This window comes from Python bivittatus, unplaced genomic scaffold (genome assembly GCF_059951505.1).
Source record: "Python bivittatus isolate LINGU-HERP-01145 unplaced genomic scaffold, Pbiv_v1 ctg000400_np1212, whole genome shotgun sequence".
Lineage (NCBI taxonomy): Eukaryota > Metazoa > Chordata > Lepidosauria > Squamata > Pythonidae > Python > Python bivittatus.
Window position 1 is genome coordinate 4,045,774 of NW_028277073.1, and position 21,187 is coordinate 4,066,960.

At 37.9% G+C, this 21,187-nt stretch overlaps 1 protein-coding gene across 1 annotated transcript; it reads left to right on the forward strand.

The window, feature by feature from the left end:
* Window positions 1–46: 46 nt before the first annotated feature.
* VPS26A (VPS26 retromer complex component A) lies at window positions 47–18,001 on the forward strand. The gene is made up of 9 exons (XM_088144326.1): window positions 47–141; window positions 4,596–4,745; window positions 6,433–6,508; window positions 8,205–8,361; window positions 9,097–9,261; window positions 13,326–13,432; window positions 14,195–14,263; window positions 14,973–15,115; window positions 16,323–18,001. Exons 1-9 carry the CDS (start codon window positions 139–141, stop codon window positions 16,434–16,436), a joined length of 984 nt encoding a protein of 327 aa, XP_088000452.1. The 5' UTR covers window positions 47–138; the 3' UTR covers window positions 16,437–18,001.
* The last annotated feature ends 3,186 nt before the right edge of the window (window positions 18,002–21,187 follow it).

Genomic DNA, 21,187 nt, shown 5'->3' on the forward strand with positions numbered 1-21,187 from the left:
TCCTATTCCTCCGCGAAGGAAAGGGAGGTCACGTGCCGGGGGCGTGGAATGAAGTGACGGCCTCTTCGGTCACATGATAGTGGCGCGGGCCGGAGTTGCTACGGTTGCTTGGGGAGGGGGGCTGGACTCTGCCTGACAATGGTAAGTGAGCGGCGACCCGGTTTACGAGGCGGGGGAATATTGAGGCTGTTGGGACGCCCCGCGATGGAGCAGACGGGGGGCTGTTGTGTTGTGAACAGCGCCGCCGCTGCTTTCCCCTTGGCCCCCCTTCTGAGCGGGCCGGGCCTTTGGCGCTCTTGAGGCAGGGAGGCTGTGAGAAGGGCTGGTCGTTCCCATGGAGATGGTGTTCCCCTCCGTTCCTTCTTCGACTGCTGACCCCGCCCCCACCGAGGGCCGTTTCTTCGCGCGCGGGGGCGGCCACTCGCTTTCGGCCCCCCTCCTCGTCCCTCCACGCGCGCACTCCGCCTTTCTCGGTGACGTTGAAACCAAGTCGCGTGCGTGCGCGCGCACTCGGTGGGGCGGGTGGGGGAAGCCCTCGCGGTGCTGCCGTCGCCCTTCGGCTGAGTGCGTGTCTGTCTAATCGCGACGCCCGAGAGCCGAGGAGCAGAGAAGTAGTTTCGTATGTAAGGGAACACCGCGGGGATTGCAGAGGTGGTGGCTCCTTTGGATGTGAACTACTGTACCTTCCAACTTTATACTTTGCCGTTAATCTTACTGTCTCTGGGTGGTTATTTAAGGCGATCAGATCGGGCTTGCAAAAATCCGTAGGACCGCTAAATGGCAGCAAAGAGTTACGTCCGGTTTCTCTTTGGCGCTGTCTAGTGTTTCTCCCAGTCTTTATAATCCTAATGTAGGCGTGCTGGGCATGTGCTTGGAAAGCATACGCAAGTTGCAGAATGGTGGGATGGGGAACCTCTCTTGCAGGGGCAGTACTTGTGGCAGGTAGGATGATTCCATTTATTATTAATTGCTAAAAAGGCAGAGCTATGCTGGGAATCCTTGAAAGGGAGGCAGCTTGAAAGAATTGGACAAGTAATGAAGCACTCACTTTTCTTCCCATATGCAGCAACCGCTGTACTTCTTGCCATCTTTTTACCCTGATGTGTAGCTAAACCTTATTTGGCTAGTGAGCTTGAAGAGCAATAAGGGATTGATTTAACAATCGAGCTCAGGGAATATATGTTACCTATTGAAGCTGATAAGTATAGAAAACGGGCTCATCATAATATATTTACTGATTTCTATTGTGCTCTTTGTAGAATACAGAGCTTTCTGTTATCTTTCCTTTAGAAATCCTTATATAGCTTGTTTTCAAGTTAATATTTTGTGTGCCTTGTAAATATGCAGAAGTTTTTTATTTCAAAAAATAATTTGAGATGTCATAAGTTGGTACGCCTTCGGTATTAATTTATTTTTGCAGTAGCTGAAATCAGTTTTGACACAGCAGCTGCTATAGCTGATGTGGATAATTTTTGACATTCTACACTGAAGCATCATGTACAACATTAAAGTTTATGTTAGATGGAAATTGCTTGTTTTTGAAAGCTTGTTATGAAAAGGAACGTAAATGTTACTGACAAAGTTTCAGTAGTTTGTTGCATTTTCTAAAATATGGACTTTGGGGAAGAAAGAATATCCATTCAATGATTCCTCCAAGGGGAAGTATTGTTAGATAAGTTCTGTTAATGCATTCCTTCCCATCCATGTTGCAACAATATCTCAAGCTCTTAAATTCACTGACTTTCTTACTCTTCAAAAGGATATGAAACATACAAAACTTTAGCTGCTTCTATCATCTTTAGATATTACTAAAGACAACAGCTAAAATTTTAAAAAATCCAGCTAGATTGGACTAAAAGATTATCTGGTGCGCCACCCTGTTTTCCACATAAAGGCAATACTCTTCCTGCTGTATCATGCCGACTATTATTTGGAGGAATGGTTTGATTTGGATGGTTAAGGTTGATGTGATGTAAATGAGCCTGCTAGGATCCTTGTAATTGTGTTTTCTCTCACTGGGTAGATATAGGGCTACCATATCTGGGCTGAAAAATCTGGACAACCATTGGATGATAGAGAGCAACAGAAAGGAAACTCCAGTAGCTGTCTGGTTTTTCGCAATCCAGATATGGTACCATATCAAGATATGGTCAACATGGTTTATCATTTTCCACTCATCCATGCTGTTAACAAAGCTTATGGTTCCATCTGGCTCCACTTTGCATCTCAGTGTGGTTTTAATGTGCTTGTTACTGGAATGTAAAAACTTTGCTTGTCATTTTCTAGAAATGTCTACTCTATAACTAAGACAAAAGAAAAAGTCTTAACTCATGGTTTGTTTTAGCTTGCTTTTCTTCACAGTGGTATGCAGAAGCTGCTGGCAGTCAGTATGGAAAGCTTTAAACAAGAAACAATAATTGTTCAAAAGTATAGGGAGTGTAGGAAGAACCAGTTGCGGATGGGTTAGGGGAAGGTTTGGCTACTCCACAGCCCTTCTGCCCTCTTTCACCCCCTTGCACTCACAGGATGGAGTTATAAGGGGAAAAGAATATCAGTGGCTGGAATAGCCTCATTTTATAGGGCCTCCTTAGTCTTCTGTTTCTATTCCAGAAACTAAAAAAAAATTCTTCTAGATGAAGATGATACAGCAAGACCATCTTACAGTAAAGTTTGTAAACATTATTTCTCCCTCTCAAGTTAGAATTGCCTAGAGTTCTGGGTTCATATGACAAGCTGCGGCTTCATTCCATGATTTTGAGCAAAACGATTAAACAGCAGATGAAAGATAATATATTAGGTGATCATGAAAACGAGAGAGGAAGGAAGTACATTTGAAGTTATAAGCCTTGGGTCCCCACTGTGCCACTCTTGGTGCCAAGGTGCCTGCTAATGCCTCCCTCAGTGCCTGCTAGTTCCTGATTTTTTGGAGTTTCTTTTCATAATTAAAAAGGGAAGCTGGCAGCATGCTGCAGGGCACCAGCTTCAGAGTAGAGGCATTTCCAGCAATGCCTCTAGTTGTCACAGAAAATAAGTGGTGGATAGTTGCAGCTCAGTGCTTTGTTTTCAGTCAGTCAAACTTTATTTCGGTCAAAGACTAGTATAGAACAAAACAATTAATGAACTGTTTAAAAGTAAAAGAGGAGGACCAAACATAAAACACAAGCTAAAAGAATAATACAGAATATTATCGTCACTATTCTTACCATTGTAAGCTATGTCTCTAGGACCAAAAAGACCCCAGAATATTATTTATCTAAAACTAAGGCATAAACCTAAAAATGTAAGATATAAATGGGCTAAAATAAAATAGAATAAAGTGACATCTATTTATATATACTTATTTAGTATTGTTCAAAAGTTAGGTACAGTTATACTATATTGAGGGATGGGGATTGGTCAGCTTAAATGTCTTACTAGCAGCAGAACAGAATTTGGCAACATCCAGAAAGGTAGAGCCCTTTTGATCAGAAAGCAGAATTTGTATATGGAAAGTATCAGAGTGACTTGGGTATTTACCAGGTGAGAGGAAATAAAATGGATTCTAATATCTGTATAGAAGCAGCAGTACAGTTGAATGTGGGCAATAGATTCTACGGCACCTACTTTGTCTGTGCTTTGTTTGGAAGGGAGCTCACCTGCAAAGAAAGAATTGAGTTGGTAGAGAGTATAGAGTGATAGAAGAGACTGGTAGGAAGTAGTAGCCTCATCAGCCTGCTGTCTCATAAGGGGGTGTTTGGTAATTGGCAGAGCCCATCATGGCAGCCATTTCATGAGAATGCCCATAATGTCTACTAGGTCCAAACTTTAGAGACTACTGGTATAGGCAGAAACTCTGGGCGGGGATTTGACTTCCTGAATATTATATACTCTTAACATGTTGATTTTATTTTCATTCTTATAAAACAATTTTTAACTAATATAATAGGGCCAGATCTGTCCCAGTGTTGTTTCTTCTAGATATGTGGGGGGAAAGAGAATGAATGAACAGGATCTGTAGCAATCAAACTGAAAATTATTCAGATGTAGGGATGAAATTTTGCTCTTCCCCTTTTCACTTATCAAAGTAGCTTTGGGGCAAAGTTGATTAATTAGGGTTCTCTAATGGAGTTTGAATATAACTTGTATTTTTCTTAGAGAAGCATGTATCTAGTATATTAATTTAATTTACATTTAAATACATTACATATATGAATTTAATGTGGATTACATTCCTGTGAAATATTTAAAACCTAGAAATGAAACCTAGAAATATTTAAAAACATTTTTTAAAATCCTCTAGGAAGGTTATGATATAAAGTGATTTAAAATGTTTTATCATTCATTTAGAGTGATACAGAGTAGAGGGATTCTACTTTGTTATAAAAGGTAGCCAACTTTCTATTATAGCAAAACTTCTACTTTTCCACAGTGATTTTAGCACTATTCTGGTCCTAATATCTTGCTGTCACAGTTTCTTTCTATTATGAATTTATAGGATTTTAATTTTTACTTTGAATAATTGCAACTTCTTAAAACTTCCAATATTTCTGTCTGCAGTATTGTACTTGATAAAGTTGCTATTTTGTACATTTAAATAAATATTACTTTTATTGCAGAGTTTTCTTGGAAGCTTGTTTGGTCCCATATGTGAGATTGATGTTGTTCTGAATGATGCTGAATCACGAAAAACAGCTGAAATCAAAACAGAAGATAATAAAATAGAAAAACATTATTTGTTCTATGATGGAGAATCTGTTTCAGGAAAGGTAAATTCATTGTTCCTACCCTCAAAATGGCATTTTATGGAACATATAAGCGGAAACATACATTAATAAGGCTGTAGTGTGCCTTAGAGTTTCAGCAGTTGGTTAATTAGTTTTATTTTGCTTTCTGAGTAAAGCTAGACTGTATTATCATTCTATATGTTAGCAAGTGATTTCATTATGAAAGCTGTGCCCTTATAATCGTATCTGTTTTGAGGCTTTGGTCAGGTGTATGTTAATTTTAAGTGAGGGAAGGAAAAACTAACAACAGCATCTTACCTATTCCTTTAAGTTCCTCTCCCAAAATCTAGACCAAAAAGTTTAGTCCTGTCCTCTCCAATCCCTAAGACTCTTGAAATTGCAGGGCAAAAAGAGATACCTCGGCTCAAACAGTTCCCTGTTTCTAGGATCTGTGATTACTGTCAAAGACTACCTACCTACAGAGGGCTTCCTTAAGCATTAGAATAGATTAACTTCATCATTCTTTCCTGAACTTTTGTGATTTTTGTATTGCCAGATAGATATATTTAATATTTGTATCAGTAGAAAAGAATACGTGTAGCTCAAGGTTGAACTGTGGAGCCCTTGGGATTCTCTGAGCTTGGTTGTTTTCTTGCAAATGTTTTGTTATCTGGCTAGGTAACATCTTCAGTGCTAGAATGGAGTGGAGTTTGCTCTCTGTTTATATTTGTTAATATTTGTATCTTGATATTCTATTTGTAAGCCACCATGAAACTGAAAGGAGTTGGCAAAATACAAATTCAATAAATAATAATATTAATTTCTTAAATTATATTTATTTATATTTCAAATTTGTCACTGCCCCTCTCACTGTGAAGTGACTCTGGGTGGTTTACAGTAAAAATAGAATAAAACATCAATTAAAATAAATAAACATTAATTAATTAATTAAAATATACTAAAAACAAACTTCCTTTATAATACTTCCAAGAGGCAGATGTTAATTAGGTGTTAATAAACTCAGGGAGCATCGTCAAGGTGCTAGCCATCCCCAGGGTCAGTTGTATCTTTCCTCATCCCACACAACTTGGCAGAGCCAAGTCTTCAATTCCCTCCAAAGAACTGGGAGGGTAGGGGCACGCCTCACCTCTGGGGGTAGAGTATTCCATAGGGTGGGGGCAACGGCAGAGAAGGCTCTCTTCCTAGGACCCGCCAGTCAATATTCTCTCACTGATGGGATCCGCAACATGCCTTCTCTGCCGGATCAGAAAATCATGCTCTTTTCTAAAAATCATGTTTATGCTTTGTTCCTGGGTGTTTCTTTTCTGAGGAGTTTTATTTTAAATTGTTGTAAGCCATGATGTGTTCTAGGGTTAGAGTGTAGTGGTTGAAGGTACTGGCTAGAAACCAAGAGATTTTGAGTTCTAGTCCTGTCTTAGGCACGAAAGCCTATTGGGTGACTTCGAGCCAGTTACTTCCTCTCAGCCCTAGGAAGAAGGCAGTGGAAAACTACTTCTGAAAATATTGCGAAGAAAACTGCATGGACATATCTGTGTAGTTGTCAGGAGTCAAGACTGACTTGAAGGTATGCATACAAAAAGATAGGTTCTACAAATATAATGAAAGATTGTTCCAATAAATATTTGCAGTGACATCCTCGTATAAATAATGATCTATGAAACTTTGCAGAGGTACAGAAGTGTTACATTAGTATTTTGGTTTGTTGCAGGTAAACATAGTCTTTAAACAACATGGAAAGAGGCTAGAGCATCAAGGAATAAGAATTGAATTCGTAGGGCAAATTGGTGAGTTATAGAACTGGCACTGAATATGGATAATTGTAAAATGTTTACCATAATTTGTAGAAATCTTAATCTGGACTTGGCACTAGAATAATACTGAGATAGCTGAATAGCAAGGATATTGAATTTAATAACGAATGAACTGTTTGGGATTGCTGATTAATTTTATTTGAATATATAATGTAATATGATATACATTAAAAGTGGATTTTTATATGACAATGTAGCCAATGAAGCAGTTTCAAATATGTTGAATATGTATTTTTTGAAGTAAATACTACAATATTTGAGAAGAAAGAATTAAAAATTTCTTCTACTGTTTTATCAAGCTATTATCCTATAAAAAGTGTACAGTTTTACAATATGATCCACATATTGGTGGTGGGTTGTGCAAAACATTCAAAAGGGGAGCTTCACAATGTGCTAGAGCAGGAATGTTAAAGCAGCCTCATCTTCCTTGGCACATACATAGAGATAGCCAGAGACAACTTCCAAACCTGTTGTGTGAGCCTTGCAAACGGCACAGCTGCTTCAGTGATTTAAAGAGGTACCTTTATGCTCCCACATGTTGCGAAATGTTTTGCACAAGGTACTGGTTACTAAGTTGGTCCTAAAACTGGTACAGTAAGTAAAGATGATATAATTGATTGGAAGAACTTTTCTACACTTTGCTTTTCTTCTTGAATGTTTCTTTAGTTTCTAGGTGATATCAATATTGTAGTTGCACTGAGGGTACAGCTTCCGGTAGTAGATTGGATTCTTTTTTCTCCATGCACTCCATGCATTCCATGCACATATGGTTTAGAGCAGGGTTTTTAAATCTTTTTGTGCCATGGATTCCTTTTAGAGGCTGGTGAAACCTACAGAACCCTTATCAAAAAATGTATTTAAATGCATACAATAAAATATATAACAAATGTATTATGAAGGAGACCAATTATACTCAAATACAGTTATCAAAATATTAAAAAAAAGAATAAGTAATATGGTAATATACCTGCTTCTTTATTAAACCATGAAATCAATAACAACAAGCTAAATTTGTTATAGGTTTATGAAAATAAGGTTTTAATTTTTTTCCCATCCGAGTCCAAAGACTTACTGAAACCTATCCATAGAACTCAAGTTAGGAATTCCTGGTCTACAGGATTATGGAGCAAGACTGGGATAGAGGAAGAGAATAAGGGAAAGTCCTGTGACTCAAGAGGAAATTTGCTTGCATAATACTGAGTATAGTCTTGTATATTATGTTTCATCAGCAAACATTTTTTAAAGAATTGATCCATGCTTATAGTATGAGAAATGTAAAACTGGGAGGAGGAAGTCCTGCCAAAATTTGAATTGTTAAATGTACAGTATAAAAATGCTTGTTAGTTAAATTGGCTTTGTTGATATTAAAATATGTTAGGCTCTTATGCAACATCATTAACAAAAGAGTTGAGTTCTAGCGGAATACAAGATCCTTGCATTGTAATTGAACTATTAAAGAATTATTAAATTAAATGTTTGTAAATGCTAAATTTATTTTTTAGGTTCTTTCTTCGTTACACTTTAAAAAAAAAACTTCTGTCTTCTTTGTGTTTTTGTAAGTCCATTGCTTACAACAACCCAAATAACAAATGATTTTTAAAAAACTGTTGCATTCTCTTCAGAAATGTTTCTGTTATGTGTTTTCTGATTGTGTTCCTTAATTTTGTAGAACTTTTCAATGACAAGAGCAATACTCATGAATTTGTAAACTTAGTGAAAGAGCTGGCCTTACCTGGTGAATTAACACAAAGTAGAAGCTATGACTTTGAATTTATGCAAGTTGAAAAGCCATATGAATCCTACATTGGTGCCAATGTCAGATTGAGGTATGAAAACTGAAATGCAGTTTTTATGCGGCTAGCTATAGCACTCTAATTTAGCTGAACTGGGATGTCAGTATGCATACATCTTAAAATTCAATAGATTAAATCAAATATGTTTTTCTGTTTGTAGAGACATATTTGATCAAAAAGAGGCTTCCACAACCAAAAGGAAGAAGAGTATTTTTTTGCTTTTATTATAAAAATCCCTTATTTTAATATTCTAAAGTTTAAGAAATAGAAATGCCAAGCAGAAAAAGTCAAGCATATGTATGGTAAAAAGAGTAATCTATATGGTTTCATCATAGTCTAATTATGATTTTAAAAACCCCAACAAACGGAAGCCCTAAAAAACTCTCAAAGGTTTCATTATGAAGTCTGTATTTTGGAAAGGGATACTGAAGCACTCAAAAGTTACAACCAAATGGGTTCAAAATAAATTCTTTCTATAGACATGTACATACATTTTGTATTATGACATTGAACATCTTCTGTTTTGCTTTGGGGAATAAAAGAACTCTTACTAAGTTACATGGTTGTGAAGCTAAAGTATGTTAATTGAGTTGATTAATATGTGTCAAACTACTAATGCAATTTATGAGCCTTAAAACAGTCTACTGATGTTGATTTAATACAGATAGCTATCTCTACAGAGTTGCCTGTATTGAAGGAGAGAAGTCAACGTATGTGTGTTTTTAAATATTCTGTTATGCAGTCTCCAATAATGTTATTCTTTTATAGGTATTTCCTTAAAGTGACAATAGTAAGAAGATTATCAGACTTGGTTAAAGAATATGACCTTATTGTTCACCAGCTTGCAACATACCCAGATGTTAACAACTCTATTAAAATGGAAGTTGGCATTGAAGACTGTCTGCATATAGAATTTGAATATAACAAATCCAAGTAGGTCTGATCTAAATGAACTACACACATGAACTTGAAAAACCAGCCAGGCAAGAACAGTTCAAGGCACATAGGAATGATTGACTGATTGACAGTTATTGTATGTAGGGAAAACTGTGCCAGTCTTTTCTCCCATGGTGATCACAATTCAGAAGGATTCATCTTACTTTGAAACATTGTTTGTATAGCTTTTCTATTTTCTTACATATAGAATTGTCTACTCATATAGAAAATTGAGGTGGTGAGTTTTGAGATGATAGATTAGACTTCAGATTCGGGTAGGGGAATCACATTCATGGATGTTCCCTGTGTGTTAAAAGCATCCCTAGAACAGCAGAAACCAAGAAACCCTTAGAAGAAATGGAGTTGCACTCATAGTGAATAAGAGAGTGGGAAAGGCAGTAATGGGGTACAACCTCAAAAACAACAGAATGATCTCAGTGCGTATCCAAAGCAAACGATTCAACATCACAGTAATCCAAGTCTACGCCCCAACCACTGATGCCGAAGAAGCTGAAGTTGACCGGTTCTATGAAGACCTACAATACCTTCTAGAATTAGCATCAAAAAAAGATGTCCTTTTCATCATAGGGGATTGGAATGCTAAAGTAGGAAGTCAAGGAGTAATCGGAATAACAGGCAAGTTTGGCCTTGGAGCACAAAATGAAGCAGGGCAAAGGCTAATAGAATTCTGTCAAGAGAACAAGCTAGTCATAGCAAACACTCTTTTCCAACAACACAAGAGACGACTCTACACATGGACATCACAGATGGTCAATACCAAAACCAGATCGATTACATACTTTGCAGCCAAAGATGGAGAAGCTCTATACAGACAGCAAAAACAAGACCAGGAGCTGACTGTGGCTCAGATCATGAGCTTCTTACTGCAAAATTTAGGCTTAAATTGAAGAATGTAGGGAAAACCACTAGACCACTCAGGTATGACTTAGATCATATTCCTTGTGAGTACACAGTGAAGGTGATGAATAGATTTAGAGGGTTAGATTTGGTAGACAGAGTGCCTGAAGAACTATGGATGGAGGTCTGTAACATTGTACAGGAGGCAGCAACTAAAACCATCCCAAGGAAAAAGAAATGCAAGAAAGCAAAATGGCTGTCTGATGAGGCATTACAAATAGCTGTGGAAAGAAGGAATGTGAAAAGCAAGGGTGAAAGGGAAAGATATAAGCAACTGAATGCAGATTTCCAGAGAATAGCAAGGAGAGATAAGAAGGCCTTCTTAAATGAACAGTGCACAGAAATTGAGGAAAACAATAGAATGGGGAAGACTAGAGATCTCTTCAAGAAAATTGGAGATATCAAAGGAACGTTTAGTGCAAAGATGGGCATGATAAAGCATGAAAAGGCAGGGACCTAACAGAAGCAGAAGAGATTAAGAAGAGGTGGCAAGAATACACAGAAGAACTATACAAGAAAGATCTTAATGTCCCTGATGTCCATGCTGGTGTGGTCACGGACCTTGAGCCAGACATCCTAGAGAGTGAAGTCAAGTGGGCCTTAGGAAGCATTGCTAACAACAAAGCTAGTGGAGATGACAGTATTCTAGCTGAGTTATTTAAAATACTAAAAGATGATGCTGTTAAAGTGCTGCACTCAATATGCCAGCAAGTTTGGAAAACGCAACAGTGGCCACGGGATTGGAAAAGGTCAGTTTATGTTCCAATTCCAAAGAAGGGCAATGCCAAAGAATGCTCAAACTATCGCACAATTGCACTCATTTCACATGCTAGCAAGGTTATGCTCAAGATCCTACAAGCTAGGCTTCAGCAGTACGTGAACCGAGAACTACTGGATGTACAAGCTGGGTTTCGAAGAGGCAGAGGAACTAGAGATCAAATTGCCAACATTCGCTGGATCATGGAGAAAGCACAAGAGTTCCAGAAAAACATCTACTTCTGCTTCATTGAGTATGCAAAAGCCTTCGATTGTGTGGATCACAACAAACTCTGGCAAATTCTTAAAGAGATGGGGGTACCAGACCATCTTACCTGTCTCCTGAGAAATCTGTATGCGGGCCAAGAAGCAACAGTTAGAACCAGTCACGGAGCAACCGATTGGTTCAAAATAGGGAAAGGAGTACGACAAGGCTGTATACTGTCACCCTGCTTATTTAACCTATATGCAGAGTACATCATGAGAAATGCCAGGTTGGAAGAATCACAAGCCGGAATTAAGATTGCAGGGAGAAACATCAACAACCTCAGATATGCAGATGATACCACCCTAATGGCAGAAAGTGAAGAAGAACTAAAGGGCCTCTTGATGAGGGTGAAGGAGGAGAGTGCGAAAGCTGGCTTGAAACTCAACATTAAAAAAACTAAGATCATGGCATCTGGACCCATCAATTCCTGGCAAATAGAAGGGGTAGAAATGGAAGCAGTAACAGATTTCATTTATTTGGGCTCCAAGATCACCGCAGATGGAGACTGCAGCCATGAAATTAAAAGAAGCTTGCTCCTTGGGAGGAAAGCTATGGCAAACCTAGATAGCATATTAAAAAGCAGAGATGTCACCTTGCCGACAAGATCCGCATAGTCAAAGCTATGGTTTTTCCAGTAGTAATGTATGGCTGTGAGAGCTGGACCATAAAGAAGGCTGAGCGCCGAAGAATTGATGCCTTTGAACTGTGGTGCTGGAGAAGACTCTTGAGAGTCCCCTGGACTGCTAGGAGGTCAAACCAGTCAATCTTAAAGGAAATCAACCCTGATTGCTCATTGGAAGGACTGATAACGAAGCTCAAGCTCAGATACTTTGGTCACCTAATGCGAAGAGAGGAGTCTTTGGAAAAGACCCTGATGCTGGGAAAGATTGAAGGCAAAAGGAGAAGAGGACGGCAGAGGATGAGATGGTTAGATAGCATCACTGAAGCAATGAGCATGAAACTGAGCAAATTCAGGGAGGCAGTGAAGGACAGGAAGGCCTGGCGCAATATGGTTCATGGGGTCACGAAGAGTTGGAGACGACTTAACGACTGAACAACAACAACAAGAACAGCAGATAAAGTTGGAATAGTAGCTTTCTGTTATGATGCGAATGAGTTATTTGCAGGGAACATTAAAATATTGCACAAGTTAACTACAGCCTGAGTTTAGAAGTATATACATGGCTGTCTCAAGATTTTACCATTCTTTCTGCTATACATCAGTATGTTAGCTGTTGGGGTACTCTTGAATGTTATGTTGCTGCTGGCATGTCAAGTAGTAGCTTTGAAAAATGTTTGCAGCTGGAGTTTTGGCTGTGGTTTTGGACCATGTGACTCTCTAGCTATTGTCTGTTTTTGAGCTCAGTTCAAATGCTAGTAATAGGATTTAGGTCCTAACAGTATTAGAGAAAATATATTTAAAGGACACTTACTTCAGTGTAGTACTCCCTGCCTGCTCTTGAATTGTGGGAAACTCTGCTTTGTGCCAACGGCTGATGGAAAAATCAACAGTTAGTTGGTGAACATCCCAACTTAGTAGTTGTGTTCCAAACTTTGGTCTCTCTCTAACAGTGAAGAGATGCTAGGTATGGACTAGTCAGTTTTACTAGGCTTTTATCCCTATTAAATTAATATATTTAATGGCCATTTTTCTGTGTTTCTTACGATTAAACTGATTATATGCTGCCTTGGTCTATTGCTTCTATGCAGTGAGAGGTGCGTAGATAGGAGCTGTGTTTTCTGATAACTTGAGGCCTTTCACATCTGTTGCCTAAGCAACAGGCACCACTACCTGATTTCTTTTGGCACCAGCATGTAGGGCCAACTTACTTATTTTTGGTGCATATCTCAGTGTTTTGTAAAATACTTTTTTTTTTTTTTACTTTAGGCATTTATCCTTTAGCATCTGAGTTGTCTCTAAGGTATCTCATGAACACATCCTCTTGGATGGAGTGGTAGTTGACAGCTTCGGAGGTGTGATTGTTCTTGAATGAAAATGGTACTTTAGATCAATAATGTTCCTTTCAGCTATGCAAATACAGCATACACCCATAATTCTAAAACTAATTTAATGCATACAGAGTTCAACTTTTTACAAATCCTCTTTCTTTCTCTTAAGGTATCACTTAAAGGATGTGATTGTTGGAAAAATTTACTTCCTCTTAGTAAGAATAAAAATTCAACATATGGAATTACAGCTGATAAAAAAAGAGATAACTGGAATTGGTAAGATGAAGAAAGAGTAGTTTGGTGTTAATCATTTAGGTCTCACTTTTTCTATTAGGCTCTTGATTTTTTAATATTTTTTAGAATAGAATTTATTTGTATGAATGCCATCTGATAAATTACTGTAACTTTAAACTTAACTAGTTCTGATTTGCAAATAACATTTTTCTTCCAAGTGACCTGTGAAATAGTTTTTGAAGCATTACCCTTATATTGTCATATATAATTTAGTTCTGTCTTTTGTTTATATTAAGAAAGATGGAAGACTTTTGTACATTGGCTTAAAATAAAACAGAGTCTCAAAAAAAGCATAGCATAGAGTTTTTGATAATGGAGATGATTCAGAATAATAGTAAACTATAGTAAATATTCAGTTAGAAGTTAGGATGACATTTGTTCACTTTGGCAAATCGATGTGCAGAAATAACTAGCACATCTTTTGGCCATGATTTACCACTATATTCACAGTTATCCTGATGCTTTGTTTTAGTACTATAGGAGTACAAAAACCTTGCTTAGTGTTAATTAATTTAAAACTCTGCCATAACATTTAGAAAGAACCATTTTTTAAAATAATTTGTAATTTAATAGGCTAATAATGTTCAGTTAAAGCGTACTTGACACTGTCTTTTAGCCTACTGAAATAATTGCATTCAGTTATAAATAGAAAATTGGGGAAAAAGCTATACTAAATATCACGCTACTTATTTGTACTTTTATATAATTATTATTTTATATAATAATCATATAATTATTATCTAGGACCCAGTACAACAACAGAAACAGAAACTATTGCAAAATATGAAATAATGGATGGTGCACCAGTTAAAGGTGAGTAGGTGCATTTAGCTCTTATTTATCTGTAATCCAGAATAGTTAGGATATTCTGTAAGTATCATCTGAGCGTTTTACTTTATTTTTATTTTTATTTTTATTTATATTTATATTTATATTTATATTTTATATTTATTTATCAAATTTGTCACTGCCCATCTCGTTAAAAAACGACTCTGGCTGGTTTACAGAGAAGCTAAAATCAGTTAAAAATACAATATAAAATAGACCTAAATAAATAAGAAATAAATATAATCCAAGAGTTGATGTTAATTGGTAAGTAGCTCAGGGAGCATCATCAGGGCGCCAGCCACCCCCAGGGTTGATTAAAATTCTTGTTGCAAGTAAAATAAGGCCAGATGGTAAACTAAATATATAATGAGAGTTTATTGGACTAAAAGCTATCTAGCTCAGCATCTCGTTTCCTACAGTGACAGTCAGAAGTCAAACAGAAGACGTAAGTGTAAATCTCTTCAAAGCTATGATTCCCCAGAAAATAGCATGCAGAAGGATATCTTAAATTCCCTAAAAGAAACTTCCACAAAGCCATTTGTGCCCTCCAGAAACTTAGCTCAGCTGGCTTTATTGAAAAATGGCTTATAATAAAAATGTCATAAACTGTGTATTTGCAAAATCATTCAGTGTTAAACTATTGCAACCAATTTACTTAACAAAACTAAGAATGTTTTTGTTTTTTTAATTTAAGGTGAGTCTATTCCCATAAGACTCTTCTTGGCTGGCTATGATCCTACTCCTACAATGAGAGATGTAAACAAAAAATTTTCAGTAAGATACTTCTTGAACCTAGTGTTAGTAGATGAAGAAGACAGACGGTACTTCAAGCAGCAGGTATAATGTTCTACAACTGGAATATTCTAATGAAATTGATTTATTTATAGTAGCTTCCAGAAATGTGGCAGTCTTTTACAGCCAAAAATTGTATTAAAGTATGTGCTTTAAAATATATTAAACACTAACATCACAAACCTTTTTGGTTTTGTCTCAGGGAAGTTGTCATAATTACAGAATCTGCACCCACTGAACAGAAACTTTCCAACATTAAACTGTATGCTTATGAATGTTATGTTTAGACATTACTTTATAACCAGCTAATATTGATGTCTTAATATGGTCTTAAAACACCTCCTTCTCACAGTAGGATACAGGTAGTCCTCGTTTAACTACCTTAATTGGGACTGGAATTTCCATTGCTAAGTGAAGAAGTCATTAGGCTAAACATCATGTGACCACATAGCTTAGCAACAGCAGTTCTAGTAGTTTTGGTTTCAGTCGTTAGTCCAGAACCACGGTGTCGTTAGGCGAGGACCTCATACTTTTCCTGCCCTGTTGCACTCGCCTCTGCTTCAACTCCCTGCCACCTATCTACCCCCCTTTTGGCTGCCCTGCATTTTGCCACTGTCTACCCCCCGTTGACCTTTGCCATCTTCTTCCTTCTGCTGCTGATGAGGCACACTCGGTCAAGGCAGCTGCTGACCCTTTGTGAAGCTGTGCAAGGGAGGTCTTGCACAGTGTTGTGGAGGCCTCGTGAAGGGTCAGCAGCTGCCTCGATCAGGCACGTCTCAGCAGCAGCAGAAGGAAGAAGACGGTGAAGGTCAGCGGGAGGCAGTAGGAGTAGATGGTGGCAGAGTGCAGGGCGGCCTAAAGGGCATAGACGGGTAGGTGGGTGGGTAGAGTTGAAGTGCACGCTGCAGTTGTAAATTTTGTAAACCAAATTTTGATCACGTGACTGTGAGGGAACTACAGTGCCGTAACTTCAAGGACTGGCTGTAACTACCATTCGTTCAGCACCATTGTAACTTTGAATGGTCACTGAACGAATGGTTGTTAAGCAAGGACTACCTGCACCACTACCTTCATTCTGTTGTATAAAGGAGAATAAAAATGGTGCAGCTAAGTTAAGTATACTGTATTTCAGGAGATCAAAAGTACATGCAAAGAAATGGGCTGATTGGATAGTTTCCAGTGCAGCTGCTTGGTCTGTGACATAGACTAATACCAGTGTTTTAATCCAGTATTTTCTTGCATCTTGACATAGGAAATCATTCTCTGGAGGAAAGCTCCTGAGAAACTGAGGAAACAAAGAACCAACTTCCATCAGCGGTTTGAAAGTCCAGAACCACAAGCATCTGCAGAACAGCCTGAAATGTGAACTGGATCTATGGGATGAAAAACTGATATGTTAGTAGATCAACAGGTTAAAGGTGGCAACAGCCTGTAGGGAAGAAAGGCCAAACTCACATTACAACAGTCTTCCTCATCTTACAGTGCTGCATTTCCCACACTACTAAAACATTCTTCAAGTAAATATTCAATTGTGTACATACATTTAAAGTAAGTGCTTTCTGAAACACTGGAACTTTCTTAAGCTATTTTATACTGCACATTTTACTTTTGTCTGGTGTGATGCAGTCAGAGATACATAAAGCTTAAAGAAGTCTAGTTATGTGTTTCCATGCATGTAGTCTGGTGCATCTAAATTTTGCTTTCACTGATGGTAAACTAAAGCATTTCTTCTTTCTATATCCAACTGCATATCATACATATTTCCTCAGTGTCTGCTATCTGTAACATTGGAGACTTAATAAAAAATTGTCTTAAAATGATACATTCAGGTTTTATAATGATACTGTTATGTTTAGCCCAGGGAAGTAGATAATATGTATAAAATATTATGTATTTGGAATAGATCTGAGAGCATATTACTGTTTTCAGAATTTTCTGAGGAATGTGCGTAAGCAAGCTTCTTTCAGAATTAGCTTTTTAAGACGAGTGGCTGTGCTCTCTTTTTTCTTTCCCTTAGCATACTCATTCCAATGACTCTATTATCAGGTTCCAATTCACTTCAAGATTTGCATGACCTGGGCTAAAATACAGAATTCTCTCATTAAACCTCGATTCAGTTAAGGGTGTGTGTATATGATAAAATGTTTTAATATAATTTTTACTAATTACACTCTTGAATACTGGATCATTTGCACAAAACTTTATTTTTGCATCAAATACGTGTTTTTCACCGTCCTCCTCAAATGTAGAAAAACATATTCCTTTTCCATTCTGAGCTTCTGTGAGGAAATGTGGGCTTGTACAAAGGTATATAGATGAAAAACACCTGAATTTCCCAAGATGGTATTCTTGTGCAGCAAAAGATTGGTTTATTTTTATAATTCATTCTGGAATGTAGTATCTTTGGGCAAATCTTGTTAGCCTCCATTTGTTCACAATTAACCATATAGTTTTCAGAACCACACTGCCTGTTTGAGCACACCATGGAACCTGTTGAATAGAAGGCTACTCACATTTACAATTCACTTGGCCTATTTATCAAAAATGTTTCTAAACTTCAGTGCAAGTATTGTTGGTTAACTTACTGTATGAGTAAGTAAAATCACTAAATTATATTTGGGAAAGAACTGTTTTATTACTGTGGCACTTTGATAAAGCCGAGAATACTGCGTGCTGGGATATTTCTCTTATTCTTAAAGCCTGTGATAGAGAGAACTTGATTCCCTCATGTAAGTGCCTGTTCAGAATTTAAAAAAAAAAAAAAAAAAAGCCAAATATTTTCATGGACACTTGCATGTTGCAATCTGGAAACTATTCCAAGAAATTTTGAAAATTGATTGTATTTAACCAGCCTCAAATTGTGCAACTATGTATAATAGATATAATGAATTGCTATTTGAATTATTAAAAATAGCTGTATTCTCACTAAAATTTCTTCCTCGACTATTTCATTTACAATGTCCTGTAGTAAAACTGTCTCTTCTAATTAATAGTATAGAATTGTTACTGACCTGCATGGCATCTAATCCATTACGGGATAGAAGAAAATTGTACTTTCATCTCCCAAGTTCGGTAATTGCCCATCATAAATCTTTAGATGGAAGGGGATGATGATTCTCAATGGATGCTATGCTTTGATCATAAATATCTTTGTAGAGGGATGTCTTTTAAATGGTAAAAAATTGTTGTAGGTGTAAATCTTCCAAAACTCCAAAGAAGAGACAGTAATATACTTAATAGTACCAATCTGTTAATTTATTGCAGATACAGTCTCAGTTATACATGTAGTTTCAGTGTCCATTTTTTCAATGTGCATGTATTCCTCTGTGCAGATTGCACTATTTTAGTGTAGGGGAGATAAAAAAAAATGCCCCTCTGATTGTTGTTATATTACAGCTCGTGGCAGCATGGTTAAGGAGGTGGGATGCTGTGTGTTACTGTTCAACTGAGGGGCCACTCGTTCTGCTCCAGTGCTGTAATTATGAGAGCATTTGTGGAACACTGATTTAGGTTAATTTTCAAATCTATAAACCAAGCATAAGTATAATGCTGAAGATTTGGGAAAATGTTATTACTGAATGGTCTCAAATCTGAGAGCCAGTTAGGTGTAGTGGTGAGGCACCAGGCTAGAAACTGAATGAGTCTAGTCCTACGTTAGGCAATAAGCCAGCTGGATGACCTTGGGCCCCAGTCACACACTCTTAGCCCTGGGAAGAAGGCGGCAAAAGGCAAACCACTTCTGAAAATCTTGCCAAGAAAACTGCAGGGACTAGTCAACACTAGCTCAAAGGTAGACACAAAAGTCTCAAATCTAAGTCTGAGAATTTCTATTTTAATAAAATGAAAGCAATACTATTTTTAGAAATAGTATTTTATTTCTATATTCTGAATGTTAGCACTGACTATGGTATCAGACAAGAATGATTTAAGGGCAGAGGTGGGTTGATTTCTGATCTTGCTGGATTCCTCCCTTACTCTTCTGACATCTTCATATTTAATTTACAAAACAATTGTCTTATTGTTTGAAGCATAATTAGTTTACAAGATGGGAATATTTGCTTAATACAAAAATGTCTACTGAGTGAAAGTCTAGAATTAAGTGGACTTAAGAAATTCTAATATTAAGGATCTTTTGATGACCTGATGAAGTGTTACCTGAAGTGAGAATAGGCAGAGTAATAATGTACGATGAATATTCCTATTTCATATTAAGCTGTTCAGATTATTGAATATATTAAGTTTTTCCCAAGATAGAGCAAGGCTAGCTGTTTTGTGTAACATTCCTTGCATTATGGGCGTATTTATCCACTGGAGGATCAAATGACAGAAGTGACTATGGACTTCTTTATGTCCCTTAGCTGTAGGATGAACACGCCCTGGTAACCATTTTTATATGACACACCCTCATCACCTTGCCTTTGTCTCATCTCCAATCCACACCTGAGGCAATTTAATTCACCTTTACTTGTTCCAGTTAGGTACAGGTAGTCCCCGGGTTAAGAATGCCTGATTTAACGGAAACCCATAGTTAAGAATGGAGCGTATGGTGGCAAAATTCGAGTTAAATACACAGTGATTCAAGTTAATTGCACAATTATTCAAGTTAATTACACAATGCTACTTACACAGTATTATACAATAATACTGTTCCAGCTTACATACAAATTCGACTTCAGGACAGACCTTGGGAATGGGACTCGTTCTTAAACTGGGGACTACCTGTAGTACTTTCCTTCTCCTGACGTAGTGTTTGTCTTAATCTACAAAAGCATGTTAACTGTGACTATGTGGTTGACGACGTGGTCAGGGATTGGAATCTGCCCAGCTCATATTGCTCTTTTATGCTGCTGCAGGCACTTTGCCTGCGTAACACCAGACAGACACCTTCCAAAGCGCTTAAAAGGTTTTATGTGGGTGAGCTTTTAGTACTCTTTTGAAAGAGTTTTTAAACTTAAGTTTAGTGTTGTTTTGAATGAGTGCTAGTCCTGTGTTTAAAACATGCTGCTGTGCTGCGAAGAGTAGTTTAAACAGGGAAAAGAGCCTGGTTCTACAAACAATGTTGCTTGTTCGGTCATATGATGTGCAAAACAGATTTTTGCTCTCCTGCTGACAGTAGTTCCCAAGGCCACGTTTTTTACTGTTTACACGTTTTATTGTTTCTGAGAATTTGTGCATGAGCACTATACCTGCCATCCTGACTGGTCAGTACACCTGGGACCAGTACCATGAAACTGCACCTGTGGCAACTTGTGATTGCTTAGGTTCCCCATGGTGTAGGGACACCATTTTGCCTGATCTACTGTGGCCTAGTTACGATAACCAATCAGAATCGTGGCCCCCAGCTACTTCCAGGTGCTGCCAGCCACAAGTTCAGAACTGGACTTCTTGGCCACTATCAGCCCCATCATTCCCTTGTAGCACTAACTGAGGATGGGGCTAATTTGCTTCCTTCTACTGATTTTGGGCTCCTTCCTTCTTCATAGTAGCCTGCAGACAATCAGCCAGCCAGGAAAGCAGCCTCCGGAGTGTTGATGGGGAGCAGTTGAAAAACAACAGAGACAACCGCACTGCTGGAAATCTGGGGTGAGGCAAAGAGATGCAGTTCAACTGCTGCAATATAGACATTTTCAAAATAAAGCTCAGAGGAATTCTTCAGGCACGGATACCACTGCTCGGGGACCAAATGCTAGACAAAGATGGTGTTTCTGGAGTGCGAGCACATCCTGGGTCATAATTTGAAATTTGGAAATGCTCTAGCAGTGTGCCTGTTCTAATCAGAGTTGCACCATATTCTCAGGGTTGGTTTCCTTACCAGCTCTAATGGTTACCTGTAAGGACACTTGCTTTCATGACAAAAAGTATCAGAGAAATGCAGCACTTACTGTGTTCAACCGCACAGTGCCTCAATTTCTGTTCTGAAGCAAAGCTTAAAAGTATTCCTTTTGTTCGTGAGAGAAGTCAAAGTGTCTGTGTCCCAAAATCAACACAGCCTAGTCCCTGGAATGCCTTTAGTAGATGTGGTGAGTTTGCCTACCACTGGGTTTTTACTGTGCTGGAAAGGATTTGAGGCTGAAAGGTGGGGAGGGTGAATTATTTGTGAATGTCAAAAGCAGCTGT

Coding starts and splice junctions, on each gene's coding strand:
- VPS26A (XM_088144326.1), top strand. Junction 6,509..8,204: donor TGAATTCGTAGGGCAAATTG/GTGAGTTATAGA, acceptor TTAATTTTGTAG/AACTTTTCAATGACAAGAGC. Junction 14,264..14,972: donor GGATGGTGCACCAGTTAAAG/GTGAGTAGGTGC, acceptor TTTTAATTTAAG/GTGAGTCTATTCCCATAAGA.